Consider the following 17,327-nt stretch of genomic DNA (forward strand, 5'->3'; position numbering starts at 1 on the left):
ATAACCCCAATAGGGCTGTTCTGCCCCAATAAGGGGTAATTATATCTTAGTTGGGATCAAGTACAGGTACTGTTTTATTATTACAGAGAAAAGGGAATCATTTAACCATGAAATAACCCCAATAGGGCTGTTCTGCCCCAATAAGGGGTAATTATATCTTAGTTGGGATCAAGTACAGGTACTGTTTTATTATTACAGAGAAAAGGGAATCATTTTTAACACTTGGAATTATTTGCTTATAATGAAGTCTATGGCAGATGGCCTTTACGTAATTTGGAACTTTCTGGATAACAGGTTTCCGGATAAGGCATCCCATACCTGTACTAGTAATAAGTAATTAGCTCATCCATTCTATGATCCTTTTACTTGCAAACCTTAAGCAACTGAGACTGTATTAAAGTGTTTAAAGGACAATTATACACTTCAACTACACACATTTTTTTGTACAGGCAGTTACAAACTGAGTTTTAGGCATTTTCATTCACTGGTAATACCCCAATTAAATAAGCTGCCCCTACTACAAAGAGTTCCATTTACATCTCTGTTTCATTGGTCATGTTCCAAATGATCTCAGACCTAGGCCCACTTCTTGCTATCTTCCTGCAAGGAGATGATAACACAACAGGAGGGCTATTGGAGTAATAACTAATCGGTGTGGCATCTTAACCAAGGCTCTTTGTAGTACAGATGATTATAATTGGATAAGATGTCCCTACTACAAAGAGTTCCATTCCCATCTCTGTTTGACTGGTCAAGTCCCAAATGATCTCAGACCTAGACCACAGATCTTACTACAGGCATCTGACCCCTTATCCGGAAACCCATTATCCAGAAAGCTCCGAATTACGGAATGCCCGTCTCCCATAGACTCCATTTTAATCAAATAATTCAGAATTTTGAAACTGATTTCCTTTTTCTCTGTAATAATAAAACAGTACCTGTACTTGATCCCAACTAAGATATAATTACCCCTTATTGGGGCAGAACAGCCCTATTGGGTTTATTTAATGGTTAAATGATTCCCTTTTCTCTGTAATAATAAAACAGTACCTGTACTTGATCCCAACTAAGATATAATTACCCCTTATTGGGGGCAGAACAGCCCTATTGGGTTTATTTAATGGTTAAATGATTCCCTTTTCTCTGTAATAATAAAACAGTACCTGTACTTGATCCCAACTAAGATATAATTACCCCTTATTGGGGCAGAACAGCCCTATTGGGTTTATTTAATGGTTAAATGACTCCCTTTTCTCTGTAATAATAAAACAGTACCTGTACTTGATCCCAACTAAGATATAATTACCCCTTATTGGGGGCAGAACAGCCCTATTGGGTTTATTTAATGGTTAAATGATTCCCTTTTCTCTGTAATAATAAAACAGTACCTGTACTTGATCCCAACTAAGATATAATTACCCCTTATTGGGGCAGAACAGCCCTATTGGGTTTATTTAATGGTTAAATGATTCCCTTTTCTCTGTAATAATAAAACAGTACCTGTACTTGATCCCAACTAAGATATAATTACCCCTTATTGGGGGCAGAACAGCCCTATTGGGTTTATTTAATGGTTAAATGATTCCCTTTTCTCTGTAATAATAAAACAGTACCTGTACTTGATCCCAACTAAGATATAATTACCCCTTATTGGGGCAGAACAGCCCTATTGGGTTTATTTAATGGTTAAATGACTCCCTTTTCTCTGTAATAATAAAACAGAACCTTGTAATTGATCCCAACTAAGATATAATTAATCCTTATTGGATGCAAAACAATCCTATTGGGTTTAATTAATGTTTTATTGATTTTTTAGTAGACTTAAGGTATTGAGATCCAAATTACGGAAAGACCCCTTATCCGGAATACCCTTGGTCCTGAGCATTCTGGATAATGGGTCCTATATCTGCTTGCAAGATGATAACACAACAGGAGGCCTACAGAAGGCATTACTGATTGTTACGGCATCTTACGCAAGGCTAAAACTGCAAGCTGAGTCTGCTTTAATACATTCATAGAATCTAGCGAGCAAGGGGATATAAGCAAGATTCGTAAATCTTCACCTTGTTTTCCACTAATGAATATTTTCCTTTGATTAATGAAAGCACCGTGTGCCTTTAAGACTGCCAAAACCAACAAAGCCGACCAACCGAAAGCAGATGTGAAATTGCGCCGTATTTTTGATAAACCATTGACATCTGGACATCATAACATGATTTTCCTCACTAAATTAATTATAGACCACAACATGGAAAGGCAGTTAGGTAAGCATGGGAAAAGAAGATAAACTACTTTTGCAGATATATGTACTCCACATCTGTTTAATATCCATGACGAAGAAATGAGAAAAAAAAAGAAGTTCCGGAATTATTTTTTTTTTGCAACACAATATTTCTTTACAAACAATCAGGAATGTTTCTCTCTAATCCGGCCGTCTCTTTAGCCCTCGACTGAGAGAAACACAACGTGTAGCAACAAGTTGATTGAAACCGCAAATGGCTGCCTGCTGTAGTGCCGAATCAGCTTTTAAATTAGGTCGGGGATATTATTTTAACTTGAAGAAAGAAAGGAGACAAGTCCTAAGTGCAGCAACTTTTTTCTTCCCCCTAGAACAATTCCATTTAATTTTAGGAAATTTCCCACCAATTAAATTAATGTTTTCCGAATTTCCTCGTTGAGTTTTGCTGTCACACTGGGCTTCACGGCTCTGCTTTTTGTGGGTCGTTTTAATCCGAGCAATAATAATGCCAAATAATGGGCTATTTTTTTCATAATTCTGTTTTGATTTATTTCAATGGGCAGGAACAGCACAGCCTTCTGTTATGTAAGAGTCCAGATCATAAAATGACCCATTGTGCTCTGGAGAGTCAATGTTCACCCTCCAAATCAACATTTAGGGCCCTAAGACATGGACATTTGTACAGGGTTGGATTGGGCCAAAGGGGCACTTGGAAAAAACCCAGTGGGCCCTGGCCCTCCTCCCCACCCAGACCTAATTCCTAACTGCCCTTCCCGTCGCTCCCCTGCTGCCCTCCCTCCCCCAATTGCGCCAAAAGTCTGTATGAGGTGCATGTGGGGCGGAGGATTACGAAAACAGGACTGGTCTCTCCTTAATTGCTGGACGTCACATCATAGTCCCGCTTCCATGATGTCACATTCGCCCCAAATGCCATTCCCCTCCCCCCCAGTTTTCACGTACCCATCCCCCATTGTCACTGCCCAACCCGCTGCCTGGTATTTGGGTGGCAAAGGCCCTGGACCCCCCATTCTAGCACTGAATCTGCACAGTTACCCAGTAGAGTCGGCCATGTCAGATCTAGTTTCTAGCTCCTAGGCAGAGATCACCCACCTTGACCATGCACAGTGGAAGCCAGAGCCAGATTGGAAGCACATGATTCTGTTTGGGGATCACTATCCAGTAGCCACAGCACGGATCTGACATGGCTGAATGTTGTGTTCACCAGCAGTTAAGTGGCCCCAGGGATCTTTCTGGAAGGCAACTAAGTGGTTCTGATGCGGGCCAATGGGACCTCTGAATGGGTGGTAATAGTTTACCTACAATGGTATGTCCTCAAACAGTTGCTGCGTCCATTGTACCTGTCAATAAGCCCCTTCTGGAGTGAAGGGTTCTGTAGAGCAAGGTCCAAAGAACATACTGTTAGAAAATCCTTGTGTTACAAAGTACTGATTGTGCCCTAGGTCCAAATGATCAGATTACAACAGTGGGCATAGGTGCCGTCGGAGTCGATGTAGTCCCTGATCCAACAGAAAATCAAACCTGCCCGATTGAGATCTGGCCAATTTTGGGCCTGATATCGGTCCTGTAGGTCCATCAGGTGTCCCCATACACTGGCAGATAAGCTGTCGAATTGGTCTGAAGGACACGAATGGGCAGCTGAAATCTGCCTGTGTATGGCCACCTTTAAGGTATGGAGATCCAAATAACAGAAAGATCCCTTATCGGGAGAACCCCAGGTCCCACATGTTCTAGATAATAGGTCCCATACCTGTAATCTCATATTTACCCTCATGCTTATACTGGCTTCTCATTAGCAGTTTAAACAAATCCCATTCCTTGATGTATTTAAAGTATTTTTGTATAATAATGTATGGATTTTATTTGCACAGTATCTGGGAGTACCACCTACGTAGCTTGCAGGGAGTGGAAATTCATGTTTCAAATTTCTTATTAACAAAAGACATAAAATATGTAACTGGCTTTAACATTACTTTGTATTACTGTACCAGAGACACCACGTGCTTCCCATTAAGGACAACTGAAACCACAACAAGATTTTTTCCTGTGAGCGCATTGGCTGTTTTATGTGCTTTATAAAAATACACAGTCTTATGTGGCTAAGGTTCCGGACCCAACAGTACATCTATAGCATGGAAGATCCACTTGTTTGGTCACCCATGCATTGAGCCAGGCTGATCAGATCATTTGGCCCAGGGGCCAGCTATCGAATCATGCTGAAGGCCTATGGTGGCCCATCTAATTGTGGAAGTACTCATGGTAAATACTGAAACCTCAATCTGGGTAGTCATATCCCATTAGAAAATGTTCTTGGTGTCCCTCTCTTCTGCACCATTGTCACAGTCCATTTACTTTTGTTATCCCCACTGCTACTATAGGCACCATCTCTCCCTACTATACCTGCTATCCCACAGCCCCAGTCCCTTCCCAGAGGCTATTATCCCCCCACTGCTACTATAGGCACCATCTCTCCCTACTATACCTGCTATCCCACAGCCCCAGTCCCTTCCCAGAGGCTATTATCCCCCACTGCTACTATAGGCACCGTCTCTCCCTACTATACCTGCTATCCCACAGCCCCAGTCCCTTCCCAGAGGCTATTATCCCCCCACTGCTACTATAGGCACCATCTCTCCCTACTGTACCTGCTATCCCACAGCCACAGTCCCTTCCCAGAGGCTATTATCCCCCCACTGTTACTATAGGCACCATCTCTCCCTACTATACCTGCTATCCCACAGCCACAGTCCCTTCCCAGAGGCTATTATCCCCCCACTGCTACTATAGGCACCATCTCTCCCTACTATACCTGCTAGGGACTAGGACACTTCACCTTGTCTGGGCCCCCTAAAATAAACTAGTGATAACCCTATGTTGCACAATACCTTTAAACAAAATGATGGAACTCATTTAAAGCACATGAAGCCCACAGCCTCTTACTGGAGAAGGTCTCCTGCTACTAAATGTCTATACGGAATGTTCCCCAGGACGTCAGGCTTGGAGAATCGATTGCTACTATGCGCAGCCACTATGTCTGTGCCTTTTGTTTGCTTTAATAGTTAGAGCAGACAGTGCCCAGTAAACGCTGCCTTCCTTTCTTTATGTAATTTGAGCCACACTGTAACTTTAACCCAATTATTGCAGAATTTGAAAAACAATGGCCCGCACAGCAGCCAATGAAAATATTCCCGTATCATTTTTTATTTCCTTTAATTTCGTCTTCCAGGAAAAACAAATAGGGATAACTTTCTTTTTTCAAGCATAATCCGTGTTTGATTATAGTACATAAAATACTGCACCAGATTAATTGAGCGGCCAATGACCTGAGACTGAACAGAGGATGACTAAACTTAACTGTTCTTATTTTATTGGGTTGCTGTATTGAACAATGAAACCTTGCAATCTTTACGATGGTTATACATGGGGGGGATGCAACTGATATTTGGCTGATCTGTCTACCCAGGTTGTAGGCAAAACTGGGATGACCTCCAGCCAATCATTGGATCACATAGAAATTCCATGCTGACCTATCAGGAGTGGAGCTCACCCAGGGGCAAATAAAGTTCTTGTCTGAAGGGATCTTCCAACCTTCCTGATTGATATATATGCCTAAAGCTTGCCATACATGGCTATATCCTCTCAATTTGACCACCAACATGGTTAAGATCATAATGAGACCCATCGGAAGGTGGCCACACCAACATGCTGAAAAAGTTGATGTTGACACAATTTTCAAACCTCCACAATCATTATCTGGAAGATTTTGGCCAGATGTCGATTGGGTAGGACTTACCAAGGCAACTGGAGGGAGGAGCCCTTTTGGCATCTTTTACTGGTCCACATATGGCAAGTTTAAGCCTTTATAGGTAAAGGTGGCCATACACGTGGCGATCTGACGATGTTTCGTACGACCATCGGTCGCACGAAACATCGTAAGATCCACCACACACCATTCAGGGCTGAATCGGCAGGTAAGGAGGTAGAAACAATAGGATTTCTACCTCCTTCTGCCGATTCAGATCTGAAGGGAGAATTTTGGTCAGGCGCCTTCTATGGCGCCCGATCAAAATTTTCAAACTGGTCCGATCGGCGAGTCGTCCGATATCAGCAGCTTCCTGCGATATCGGTCGACTCGCCGACATACCATACACGCACCGATTATCGTACGAAACGAGGTTTCGTACGATAATATCGGTACGTGTATGGCCACCTTTACTGTCAGGCAGGCAATTATTTTGGCCAATAAAGTCAGGAGTGAAAGCCAATGACGGCTTGAATATAGCCAGATCTTTACAGCTCAAATAATAATTAATAAAAAACTTGTCCAAAAAAAAAAAGAATCCCCTTTTAATTAAAACTAAAGTAAAAAAAGTTAATTTCTAGTAACTAGTGGAACTTGTTACTATTACAGTGAAAAGTTGCATTAGTGCAATAGACCACAACAACCAATCAGCAATTGACTTTCAGATTGTCTATATGTTTTTTGTTTTGGCACAGAAACAAAATTCATATTAAGTTAGTTCTTGTTACACATAAGGGGAATTAAGGGGCTTGGGGTACACATGAGAAAGTATTCCTTGGAAAAATAGATCCTTGTGGCTTGCAGATACCAGATTTCTGCTAACAGGAACACCAACCTGGGGTATCAGGTAAGCGATTACAATCACTGGGGGTTCCTAACATTTTGGCAACCCCCAAAAATGGGAGCCTAAAGTGACCCATTGGAAGAGATCCCTATTAATATGCCAACATGGTCTTTCAAACAGATATCAGTCAGGCAGCCTATGTTGGCTGAGGGCCACATTCACTATTTTCTGAGATGGGCAATATAGTGCAGATCTAATCGTTTGGCCCTAGGGCCAGATGATCAGGTCACAACAATGGGAAGGCAGGCCGCCAGTTCAAGGACAACATCAGTGAACCAGTGCAGTCCTGACAGGATGCCCGTTCTGGCTGATATCTGGCTGATTTTTGGGCAGATATTGGTTTGGCAGATTAGCTGGCCTAAAAGGGCTGAATTGAAAACTTAAATCTGCCCATATAGTTGCATGACTGAGTCGTGCCAGGCCCCCAGAGGATTTTTTGGGGGGTCCTCCTCCCCTACCCCCCCCCTCGGCCTACTAACACCACACCTCCCAGTCTGCGCCGCTAGGGAGGGGGGCTTCGATACCACAGACCCTGAGGCGTGAGCCCCCCTGTAGCCCCCTTTGCAAGCGCAGGGCCTGTTGTACAGGTAGTTACACCCCTGTGCCTGTGTATGGCTTTTGATGATGCCCTGGATATCAACTCTAGGGCTGATTTTTAAAAACCTGTCAGTAACTGTTAAGCTTGTTATCATATTTCCTTCATTTGCTTCTGTGTCTCGATTCAGTCTGTTCCTTCCATCTGGAATGTCACAATGAACTCTCTTCCCACTTCCCTACAATCTGCCCCTTTCCTTCTGGTTCTCTTTTCAAAATCGCTAATTGATCCATTTCTCCTCTACCCTCTCGGGCGCTGCAGTTCTGCATTCCCTCCACTACCGACCCATTCCCAACGCCATTCCCAATGCCTCCCACCATTTCTTTTGGCGGGTTTTTATTAACAGGATACAATGAACACTGACGCTGTCACTGGGAAAGTTTATTTCTAAAGCACCGACATAATCAGCAGTTGCACTGGGGAGAATAAACATGTTGCCAAACAGAAACAAACAATGCCACAAGCAGAAACGCAGCGGGACACAAGGTCGGAGGGCATTGCCCGGGCTGTGTGTGTTTTCAGTTTAGAGATAAAATGTTACTGATTTTACTGTTTCTACACAAAAGGCCATACTTAAAGGTGCATTTAAAAGTAATAGATGAGTAGGAGCTGCCATACTGCATTTAAAAGCTCTATAGAAGCAGAGCAGAATACTTCTTACAGCTCTTATCATGCAGCCAATGGAAGAAATTCCCTGTGGTCTGAGTCTTTATAGACTATTACTACCCAGAGGCACAAGCCCAAATGTCTCATTTGCCACAGGCCCAAATCAATGATTGGTGCTCACAGCCCAGAGAAAGTGCCCTCGGGGCAGGCTTATTTGCACAACAGTAGTCCCTACTAACCATTAAGCAGCCAGAGAGGTAAACTGAAATACCATTATGTATCATTATTTTATATCAGTCCCTCCAGTCAACTATGGAGAATGCTAAGAACTGCAGAGCAGCCCTCACAACATATCTGGCTGCATAAATATAGAAAAAGAATAACCTTCTACAGCTGATATGGACTTTAGCCCCAAACATTCTGAGCCTTTCCAGTGCCCTACACTATGGAGGGGGCCTCAGACAGCAGCGGAGCATGACCCACCTCTGGGAGCCCATGGAACTGATGTGCATGACTGTTCCTTCCCACCCCCTGCCCCCCAGGGGGCCCGCACAAGCCGGCAGTGCCTATGCATTCTTTGTTTGTATGTGTTTGACCCCCGCTACAGCCCCTGTACTGACTGGCTGGTATTATTTCGGCTGCATTCCAGATCTGTAAGGGATACACGGCCACTTCCTGCCTTCCCAGCCTGCATGCCTTCAGGTGGGGGTTACTGCACCGAAACAGTCAATACAAATATCTGTCTCTTTAATTTGATGCCCCTGCCTAAATGTTCTACAGGACTGGCCACCAGGTGAGCCCTGAATCAGAGCCTGAACCTTTAGGAACATACTGTATGTGGCTCATAGCTGGTTGAGCCAAGGTTATTATTACTCTCTAGTTTCATACTTCCTGTGATTGACAGTTTTTTTTCAGTGCCAATGGATATCCTACATCTCCTGAACGCCTTCCATATGTGCAGCACACCAAATATGACTGAAAATCCTTATTACCTGCATGGTATTAATATGTTATATGGTACATGCTGATGCAAATGATTTGCTGACTCGTGGCACAAACAGAGTTTTATCAGCTCAAAATCAGGCCCCCAGGACTGTCCCCAAAAAATAAATAGGTCGGTTACTGACTTCAGGGAAGGGTACAACGTATAACTATGTTTTTAGCTCATTGCACCCTGCAACACTGCCATATCTCTCTTTTGCCCTTGCCACCACCTACTGTGTTTGCAGGCACTCGGGTTAGGGAGCACCGGTGGGCACAGGATGCAAGGGAGCCCTGTACTCACCCTCTACCCATTGGAAGGTGGCTAGTTGCCCCCAAAAAAACAGCACCTCAAATTTAACAGCAGGAGATTTCCAGCAATCCAACAAGCAAGCCTGCAGACTTTTGTTTAAATTCCAAGTCTACCATCCACACCTGGCCAAGTCCAACATGGTCCAATCACTGCGCCTATTAGTTGACTTTTGTGTTCAGCCAAAAGCTTCATTGGTTAGTCCTGCAAACTGATACTTGCCCATGGGCATAAAAAGTTCATCTGGGTGTTTAGTTTCCCTTTATTCACTGGGCCACATATACCATGCAATTTCCTGGAGAAATGTGCATACTAGAAGGGAATACTCATGATTCATGGTGTTTTTTGTACCCTATGATGGGATGCTATGCCCCTGCCATGCTAGGCACCCCCCCTCTTCTGGATTCTATGTAAATAAAGGATGATAATAATAATAAATATACCTTTGACTCTTAATATTTCCATAACACAAATCCATAGGAACAATACAAAAACATAGCGTCCCTTTAAAAACCCAAATTTCCGATAAAAGCAAGAGAACGGCAGCTGAAAGCTGGAATGGTACCCCATGAGGGACAAAAGCAGCGGCCTAATTAGCAATGAATTAGTATTCTGGGCAGTGGCGGCGGTTCAGCGAAATCTCTCCCCAATGAAATCGGATCTGTGACAATAAACTGAATCTCAAAGAGACGCCTGCGTTCAGCAGCAACAACTCCCAGCTCCCTTAATGGAAAATGTATGCATATAAGTGGCATTCCTCTCTTTCCATTCCCAATCCCACCATTGCTAGTAATTATAAACAGGAAAGTACTTTCCCAAACCGTCTCAAAGCAGAGGGGGAGGGGGGGGGGCACAGCCGGACGGTCTGAGAACTCCCAACCAGCACACAGAGAAGTTTCCTATTTCCCAAGTCCTTTGATGCAAGTGATTCCACAGAACCCTACGACTCTACTGCCATGGACGCCGGCCAGGAGTGCGTTCTTTCCCACTGTTAATAACACTGCCAATGTGCTGGAGAACTGACATATCCACCCACAGATTCTGCTGATAATCTGCATTTAAACCCAATGGCCAGCACTGATTTCTCATCCTTTTTCAGACTGAACTACATACTCAGCACTGCTCAATCAAAGGGGTGCTGGGAGTTGCAGCATTGGTACATCGGCAGCGTGCCCTTTTTCCTTTATCTATAGGGAGGAGTAGTGAGTAATAAGCACAGAGGTGCAGAACTGGAGCAAGTGTATAGGGCTGCCGTATAGAATTATATATATAGCAGATTTATTGTAAGTGTTCCTCTTTCCTATTTGTTTGTTAATGAGTACCCGGGGCACCAAGAGCTGCTGGTTGTCACTGTTGCTCTTACAAGAGGGTGCCCCTGCCAAATCAGTACCACAGCTCTTCATAGAAACTTGTACCAAGCTTTATGCCCCAGTCTTTAGTGGCCTCGGGGAGTCAATCTTGCATCCTACTGTTACCCCTTCCTGTTCTGCAGAAAGTTTCTCCTGTCCTCCTATTGTCGAGCAACACAGAAGCCCATTACCCTTTGGTTACAATGTACCAACATTGCCTCCTGGCACTAAATCATACCAACCAATAAAAAAATGGCTGTAAAGCAAATGTCTGATTGGTTGCTGTGGGTTACCAAACTGGCACCATGGACGCACGGCTGTAAATTGCTTCCTGAGCGAGTTGACATGTTGGGTTGCTTGAAATACACAGCGGTACAAGGTTTAATATTCTTTCTGCATTTTTGCATATGTAGGGTGGGGGGGGAAGTTTGAGTTGGGTTTCTTAGTGGTACTTGATCTCCTAGCTGGTACTGGGGCTGGCACTGAGGCTGGCACTGGGGCTGGCACTGAGGCTGGCACTGAGGCTGGCACTGGGGCTGGCACTAGGGCTCTGGGACACAGGGCAATGACTTTGTGAATTCCCATTATTTATAGACAAAACTTCTAACTTATGGCAGTTCTACTGTTGCTAAGCTACAACTCCCAGTACCCCATGACACACAGTAAGTGCTGTAAGTTGTACTTTACCAGCTGATAGAAGGGCTACAGAGACCCCTCTAAAGTAAGGGAAATAGCAGCTCTGTGTGTGGCCCCACAATAGCTGCAGGGCCCAGGGCAGCCATGGCCCCTAGAGACAGCCTGGCACAGACACTACCCAGCGATATGAGGGGTGCCTGACTGGTACAGACACTACCCAGCGATATGAGGGGTGCCTGACTGGCACAGACACTACCCAGCGATATGAGGGGCGCCTGACTGGCACAGACACTACCCAGCGATATAAGGGGTGCCTGACTGGCACAGACACTACCCAGCGATATAAGGGGTGCCTGACTGGCACAGACACTACCCAGCGATATGAGGGGCGCCTGACTGGCACAGACACTACCCAGCGATATGAGGGGCGCCTGACTGGCACAGACACTACCCAGCGATATGAGGGGCGCCTGACTGGCACAGACACTACCCAGCGATATGAGGGGCGCCTGACTGGCACAGACACTACCCAGCGATATGACTGGCACAGACACTACCCAGCGATATGACTGGCACAGACACTACCCAGCGATATGACTGGCACAGACACTACCCAGCGATATGACTGGCACAGACACTACCCAGCGATATGACTGGCACAGACACTACCCAGCGATATGACTGGCACAGACACTACCCAGCGATATAAGGGGTGCCTGACTGGTACAGACACTACCCAGCGATATGAGGGGCGCCTGACTGGTACAGACACTACCCAGCGATATGAGGGGCGCCTGACTGGCACAGACACTACCCAGCGATATGAGGGGTGCCTGACTGGCACAGACACTACCCAGCGATATGAGGGGTGCCTGACTGGCACAGACACTACCCAGCGATATGAGGGGTGCCTGACTGGTACAGACACTACCCAGCGATATGAGGGGTGCCTGACTGGTACAGACACTACCCAGCGATATGAGGGGTGCCTGACTGGCACAGACACTACCCAGCGATATGAGGGGCGCCTGACTGGCACAGACACTACCCAGCGATATAAGGGGTGCCTGACTGGCACAGACACTACCCAGCGATATAAGGGGTGCCTGACTGGCACAGACACTACCCAGCGATATGAGGGGCGCCTGACTGGCACAGACACTACCCAGCGATATGAGGGGCGCCTGACTGGCACAGACACTACCCAGCGATATGAGGGGCGCCTGACTGGCACAGACACTACCCAGCGATATGAGGGGCGCCTGACTGGCACAGACACTACCCAGCGATATGAGGGGCGCCTGACTGGCACAGACACTACCCAGCGATATGACTGGCACAGACACTACCCAGCGATATGACTGGCACAGACACTACCCAGCGATATGACTGGCACAGACACTACCCAGCGATATGACTGGCACAGACACTACCCAGCGATATGACTGGTACAGACACTACCCAGCGATATGACTGGCACAGACACTACCCAGCGATATGACTGGTACAGACACTACCCAGCGATATGACTGGCACAGACACTACCCAGCGATATGAGGGGTGCCTGACTGGCACAGACACTACCCAGCGATATGACTGGCACAGACACTACCCAGCGATATGACTGGTACAGACACTACCCAGCGATATGACTGGCACAGGAGAGAAATACATGGCATTATATGGATGCAGCCATCAGCTTGCTGCGACTTGTCGCTCTCTACTCACTTCTGAGCGCTGCGATCAGCATGTTGCCGTCCTTGATCAGCTCCTTAATGAACTTATTGGTCCGATCCAGCTCGATTTCGTGGCATTTGAGCCTCTCCCGAAAGTCTGGGCTGTCCAGGTAGGAATCACTGAACTCCAGGGTGGGCAGCCCCATTGTAAATCCTCACTGAGACCCCCGGGCTGGGGGAGCAGCACCCAAAGGAACACACCGGCGGGCAGGGAGAAGGAGCGGGCAGAGCGCAGTCTGGGTCAGTCTCCCATAGCAACGGGCCGCCGGGCTGCGGGGGGGTTCCCAGCTGTGTCACCCACCAGCATGGCTCACACTGGCACCGGGGCAGCACCACCTCCCTCCGCCTGCGATTGTCTGCGCGTCTCTGTGCCTCCTGCAAGGTCACAACAAGGTCACCTCACATTCCTAGATAATAAGCCCCCTCCGCGCCCCGCAGCCCCCTTTGTCCGACCGCCCGGCTTAGGGTCCCAGGAAGGCTCTGAGCAATCTGCGGCCGCCTCTAGGGGAAACTTCCCACTGACTGACTGCCTGGCTGCCTGGGAACAAAACTTTCAGCAAATTAGAGACAAAAAAAAAAAAACATTGTAAATGATTAAGTGCAAAGTGGGAAAGTGGAGACGTTGCATATAGGCTGCCATCTGCAGGGCGGCCGGGGAACTGCAGCCAAACTCTCCGCTGCTTTGTTGGCGCAACTTTCTCTTTCAACGACTCTTAATTGCTATTGGTTCTTTGAATCTACTGAAGGTTTCCCCCAGTTTATAATCCAACTTCTAACTGGTTACTAGGGTTGCAGTATCACTGGTAACCTGGTACTAGTTCAGGACCTAACTTGAACAAGAGAGAGGCAAATGCTGAATAGCCCACAGAAATAATGAATGAAGACTTGGTGCCAGAATGTTGCTAAGGACACTGTTGTAGAAATACATTCTAAATTAAACTGTCCCTAGAACGCATACAGTCAGTGGGGAAACTAGATGGTACTGGCTGTGGCATAACAAGAGCATGGGGGCGGCCCCCCTGCAAAAAAATCTCCAGAGGGGCCCTGTGTGGGGGGCGGCCCCCCTACAAAAAAATCTCCAGAGGGGCCCTGTGTGGGGGGCGGCCCCCCTGCAAAAAAATCTCCAGAGGGGCCCTGTGTGGGGGGCGGCCCCCCTGCAAAAAAATCTCCAGAGGGGCCCTGTGTGGGGGGCGGCCCCCCTGCAAAAAAATCTCCAGAGGGGCCCTGTGTGGGGGGCGGCCCCCCTGCAAAAAAATCTCCAGAGGGGCCCTGTGCGGGGGGCGGCCCCCCTGCAAAAAAATCTCCAGAGGGGCCCTGCAAACACTGCCGCCTACTCTGCCCTCCTCCCCACTTGTTCACAAGTGTGTGTGTGCCTGCTGCTGATGGTTTGCAAACTTTTTTAGTGTGGTTATAGAAAAAGCAGAACCAGTGTTTGGGGTCCCCCAGCCCTGCTGTGAATGCGGGGGTCTGTTTCCTCTATAGTTACGCTGCTGGTTACTGGGCTCCACATTCAAGGGCCCCAAAATATTGCTAAGTTGACCTGTTCTATCAAGATACATTGAAGCTGCTCACTAATTATGGCCCTACTGGCCCCTACACTGCTGGGCCCCCCAGCCAGTGTCAGACTGGGACCCCAGGGGCCCACCAGAAAACCTTAGCAATAGCAGTATTGGGGAGCTTAACTCTCTGTTAACTTACCCAAACGGGTATCAGGTGCAAATACTGGAAGAACCTCACCTTGCATGGGGGTCAACATCCAACAGCAAAACAATCCAGTAGCACACTGAAGTTGCAAGCCCAAGTACATACAAAAAACAAGAGCAACGTTTCAGGCCTCTCCGGCCCCTTTCTCAAGCTTGAGAAAGGGTCTGGAGGGGCCTGAAACATTGCTCTTGTTTTTTTGTATGCACCAGAAAACCTTAGACCCTAGGCCCGCATTCCAAACTTTTTTCCAAATTTTTCCTCCTTTCCTCCCCAACCTCTTTATTCTCCCAGTCTCTTGTATTTACATGCTAGCATCTATTCTTCCATGTATTTCTCCTCTTTCTTCCCATTCAGAAATAGGGAATGCCCATGAAACAGGCCAAATGGTCAGGAGCAGTAGGGCCCACTGACACCTGGGCCCACTGGGAGTTTTCCTGGTATCCTGGTGGGCCAGTCCGACACTGCCCCAGCAACTGCAGCATCTGCTTCCTCTATAGTTACGCCCCTGCATACAGTAGGTAAATAAGAGCAGTAATATAGAGTAATACAGGGGGTGCCCTTATATACAGTGTTTTTGATGGGGAAGAAGATACATTATTATACAGGTTAATAAATTATTGGTAGTACAATAAAATCAATAAATCAAACCAAATAAAAGGTCTGCATTCAAGAGCTCACACTCCGTGGGGAACAAGTTATGCATTCAGGGTTGACCAGAGACTGAATATCCCTCTAGGCCAAACTCCTGAGCTACTTGATTCAGTTTTAACATACAGGGCAGCCATGACTCCCCGTGATGTGTTTCAATCCCTGCCCTCTTAGACCTCTAAGAAAGAAATATAAATAGAGTGCAAGTTTCCATGTTGGTATTTATTGTCTCTCCAAGACCTCTCAGCCACTTATACTGTATGTGTTTAGTTGGAAAATGTAATATCAGTATACAGGTATATGCCATGCAAGCACCTGCTTAGCCAGTATATGGAAAATGCCCAAATCTTCTTCACAGTGGGGGAAGGGGGGGTGGGAATTTAATAAATTTGCAGAGGGCAGATTTAATGATTAATGAATGGTGACAATTTGTCTAGACTGAGTAATTGCTTTCTGGCAGTAACCTATTTGTGCCAGCTATTAGCAGCAATGGCAGGAATTCAAGAGAAAGATAGAAAGAGGTGATAATGCAGCCCTTATGTGAATTCCTTGGTAGCACCTCAGCCACCGGCAACTTGGCATGGAACCCTTCAGACATATACTTCACTATTATAAGTCTATACGTAATGAAAAGGAATAATCAAAGCTATTATTATTATATTAAATTATTATTGTAAAGCATTTTTCTTTTGCTGTTATAATTATAATAAGCTCTACTCTTCTAAGAAGGCTTCCACTAGATGCTGTAACATGGTTGGTAGCAGGGTCGGACTTGGGGGTGCAGGGCCCACCGGGGCTTCCGCCACAGGGGCCCCGCACCCCCCCAAGGGACCCCTGCCCATCGCCCACTCAACCTCCTTAGCACACATACTTCAACGGTTTGGGAAAGGGGACTTGCGGGTCCCAGAGCGCCCAGCAGGTATTGGTTCTGGGCCGACAGGGTCCACAAGGGCCGGGCCCACTGAGTTTATTCCCAGTTGGTGGGCACTAATATTGGGCACTGTGTGCAGGCCAGTCCCTTCTCTGCAAACACCTTTAGTTAGGAGCACATTTAGTGAATGGGGGCATTATTGTCCTGACACAGGAAAGGTCAGGTAGGAAGAGCAGAATCTCCAAGGATATCATTGTACATTTGACTATAGATATTTTCTTTCCATGCATTTGGAAGCACACCGGTTTCTTTGGCCACTGCAGAAGGAACAGTGTTGGACTGGGGCACTTAGGGTTCGAAAGAGAACTTGACCTTTGTGTCTGAGGGAGACTGGGGGGGCAGCCAGTTTCTGCCTGCAGGGACAGCAAGGACTAGCCCAGGCCCCCTAACAGGATTGGAGCATGCTGGGCCATTACCACATTACCCCAGCGGGCCATTGTAATCAAAAGTGATCTTGTAGATAAAACATTATAATATCTCCCTCAGTGGGTTAAGGTTCCAGTACAGTGGCCCAGGTGTCCCAACTCCACATGCCCAGCAGATGGTATGTGTTGCAACAAGTATAAAAATCTTTCAGAACTGGTTCTGTACAGTACGATAAGACAGAAACAGCAGGGCAGAAGGGCACCCACTGACAGACAGTTACACAGGATGGCATCACCTAAATGCAACGTACATAATTTCAATGCATGCTGGCATTTACATTATTAAAGAGTTCACAATGATTTTTTTTAATAAAACATCAGTATTGGGAATGCTGAAATAAGACCACCTCGCTGAAGCACTGTGAGCCAAACCAAGTGCAATGCTTCCAAAAATGTGGGTGTGAGTGAAGCAGTGAGTGTTTTTTTTCCCCTCTAATCGCAGATGACACAACTTTTGGCAATCACCGTTGCAGTTACAGATGTTGCATTCTTTACTGAAAATT

General features: G+C 46.3%; 1 protein-coding gene across 1 annotated transcript in view; it reads right to left on the reverse strand.

Annotated features, from left to right (window-relative positions):
* Nucleotides 1-13,666, reverse strand: part of arhgap42 (Rho GTPase activating protein 42) — a 126,969-nt gene extending 113,303 nt beyond the window's left edge. The window contains exon 1 of the mRNA XM_002935573.5: nucleotides 13,109-13,666. Within this exon, the coding sequence (XP_002935619.1) occupies nucleotides 13,109-13,262 (154 nt within the window). The 5' untranslated portion in view covers nucleotides 13,263-13,666. The remainder of the gene's footprint in view (nucleotides 1-13,108) is intronic.
* Nucleotides 13,667-17,327: the final 3,661 nt, after the last annotated feature.

The sequence above is a fragment of the Xenopus tropicalis genome, chromosome 2, assembly GCF_000004195.4.
Source record: "Xenopus tropicalis strain Nigerian chromosome 2, UCB_Xtro_10.0, whole genome shotgun sequence".
Classification (NCBI taxonomy): domain Eukaryota; kingdom Metazoa; phylum Chordata; class Amphibia; order Anura; family Pipidae; genus Xenopus; species Xenopus tropicalis.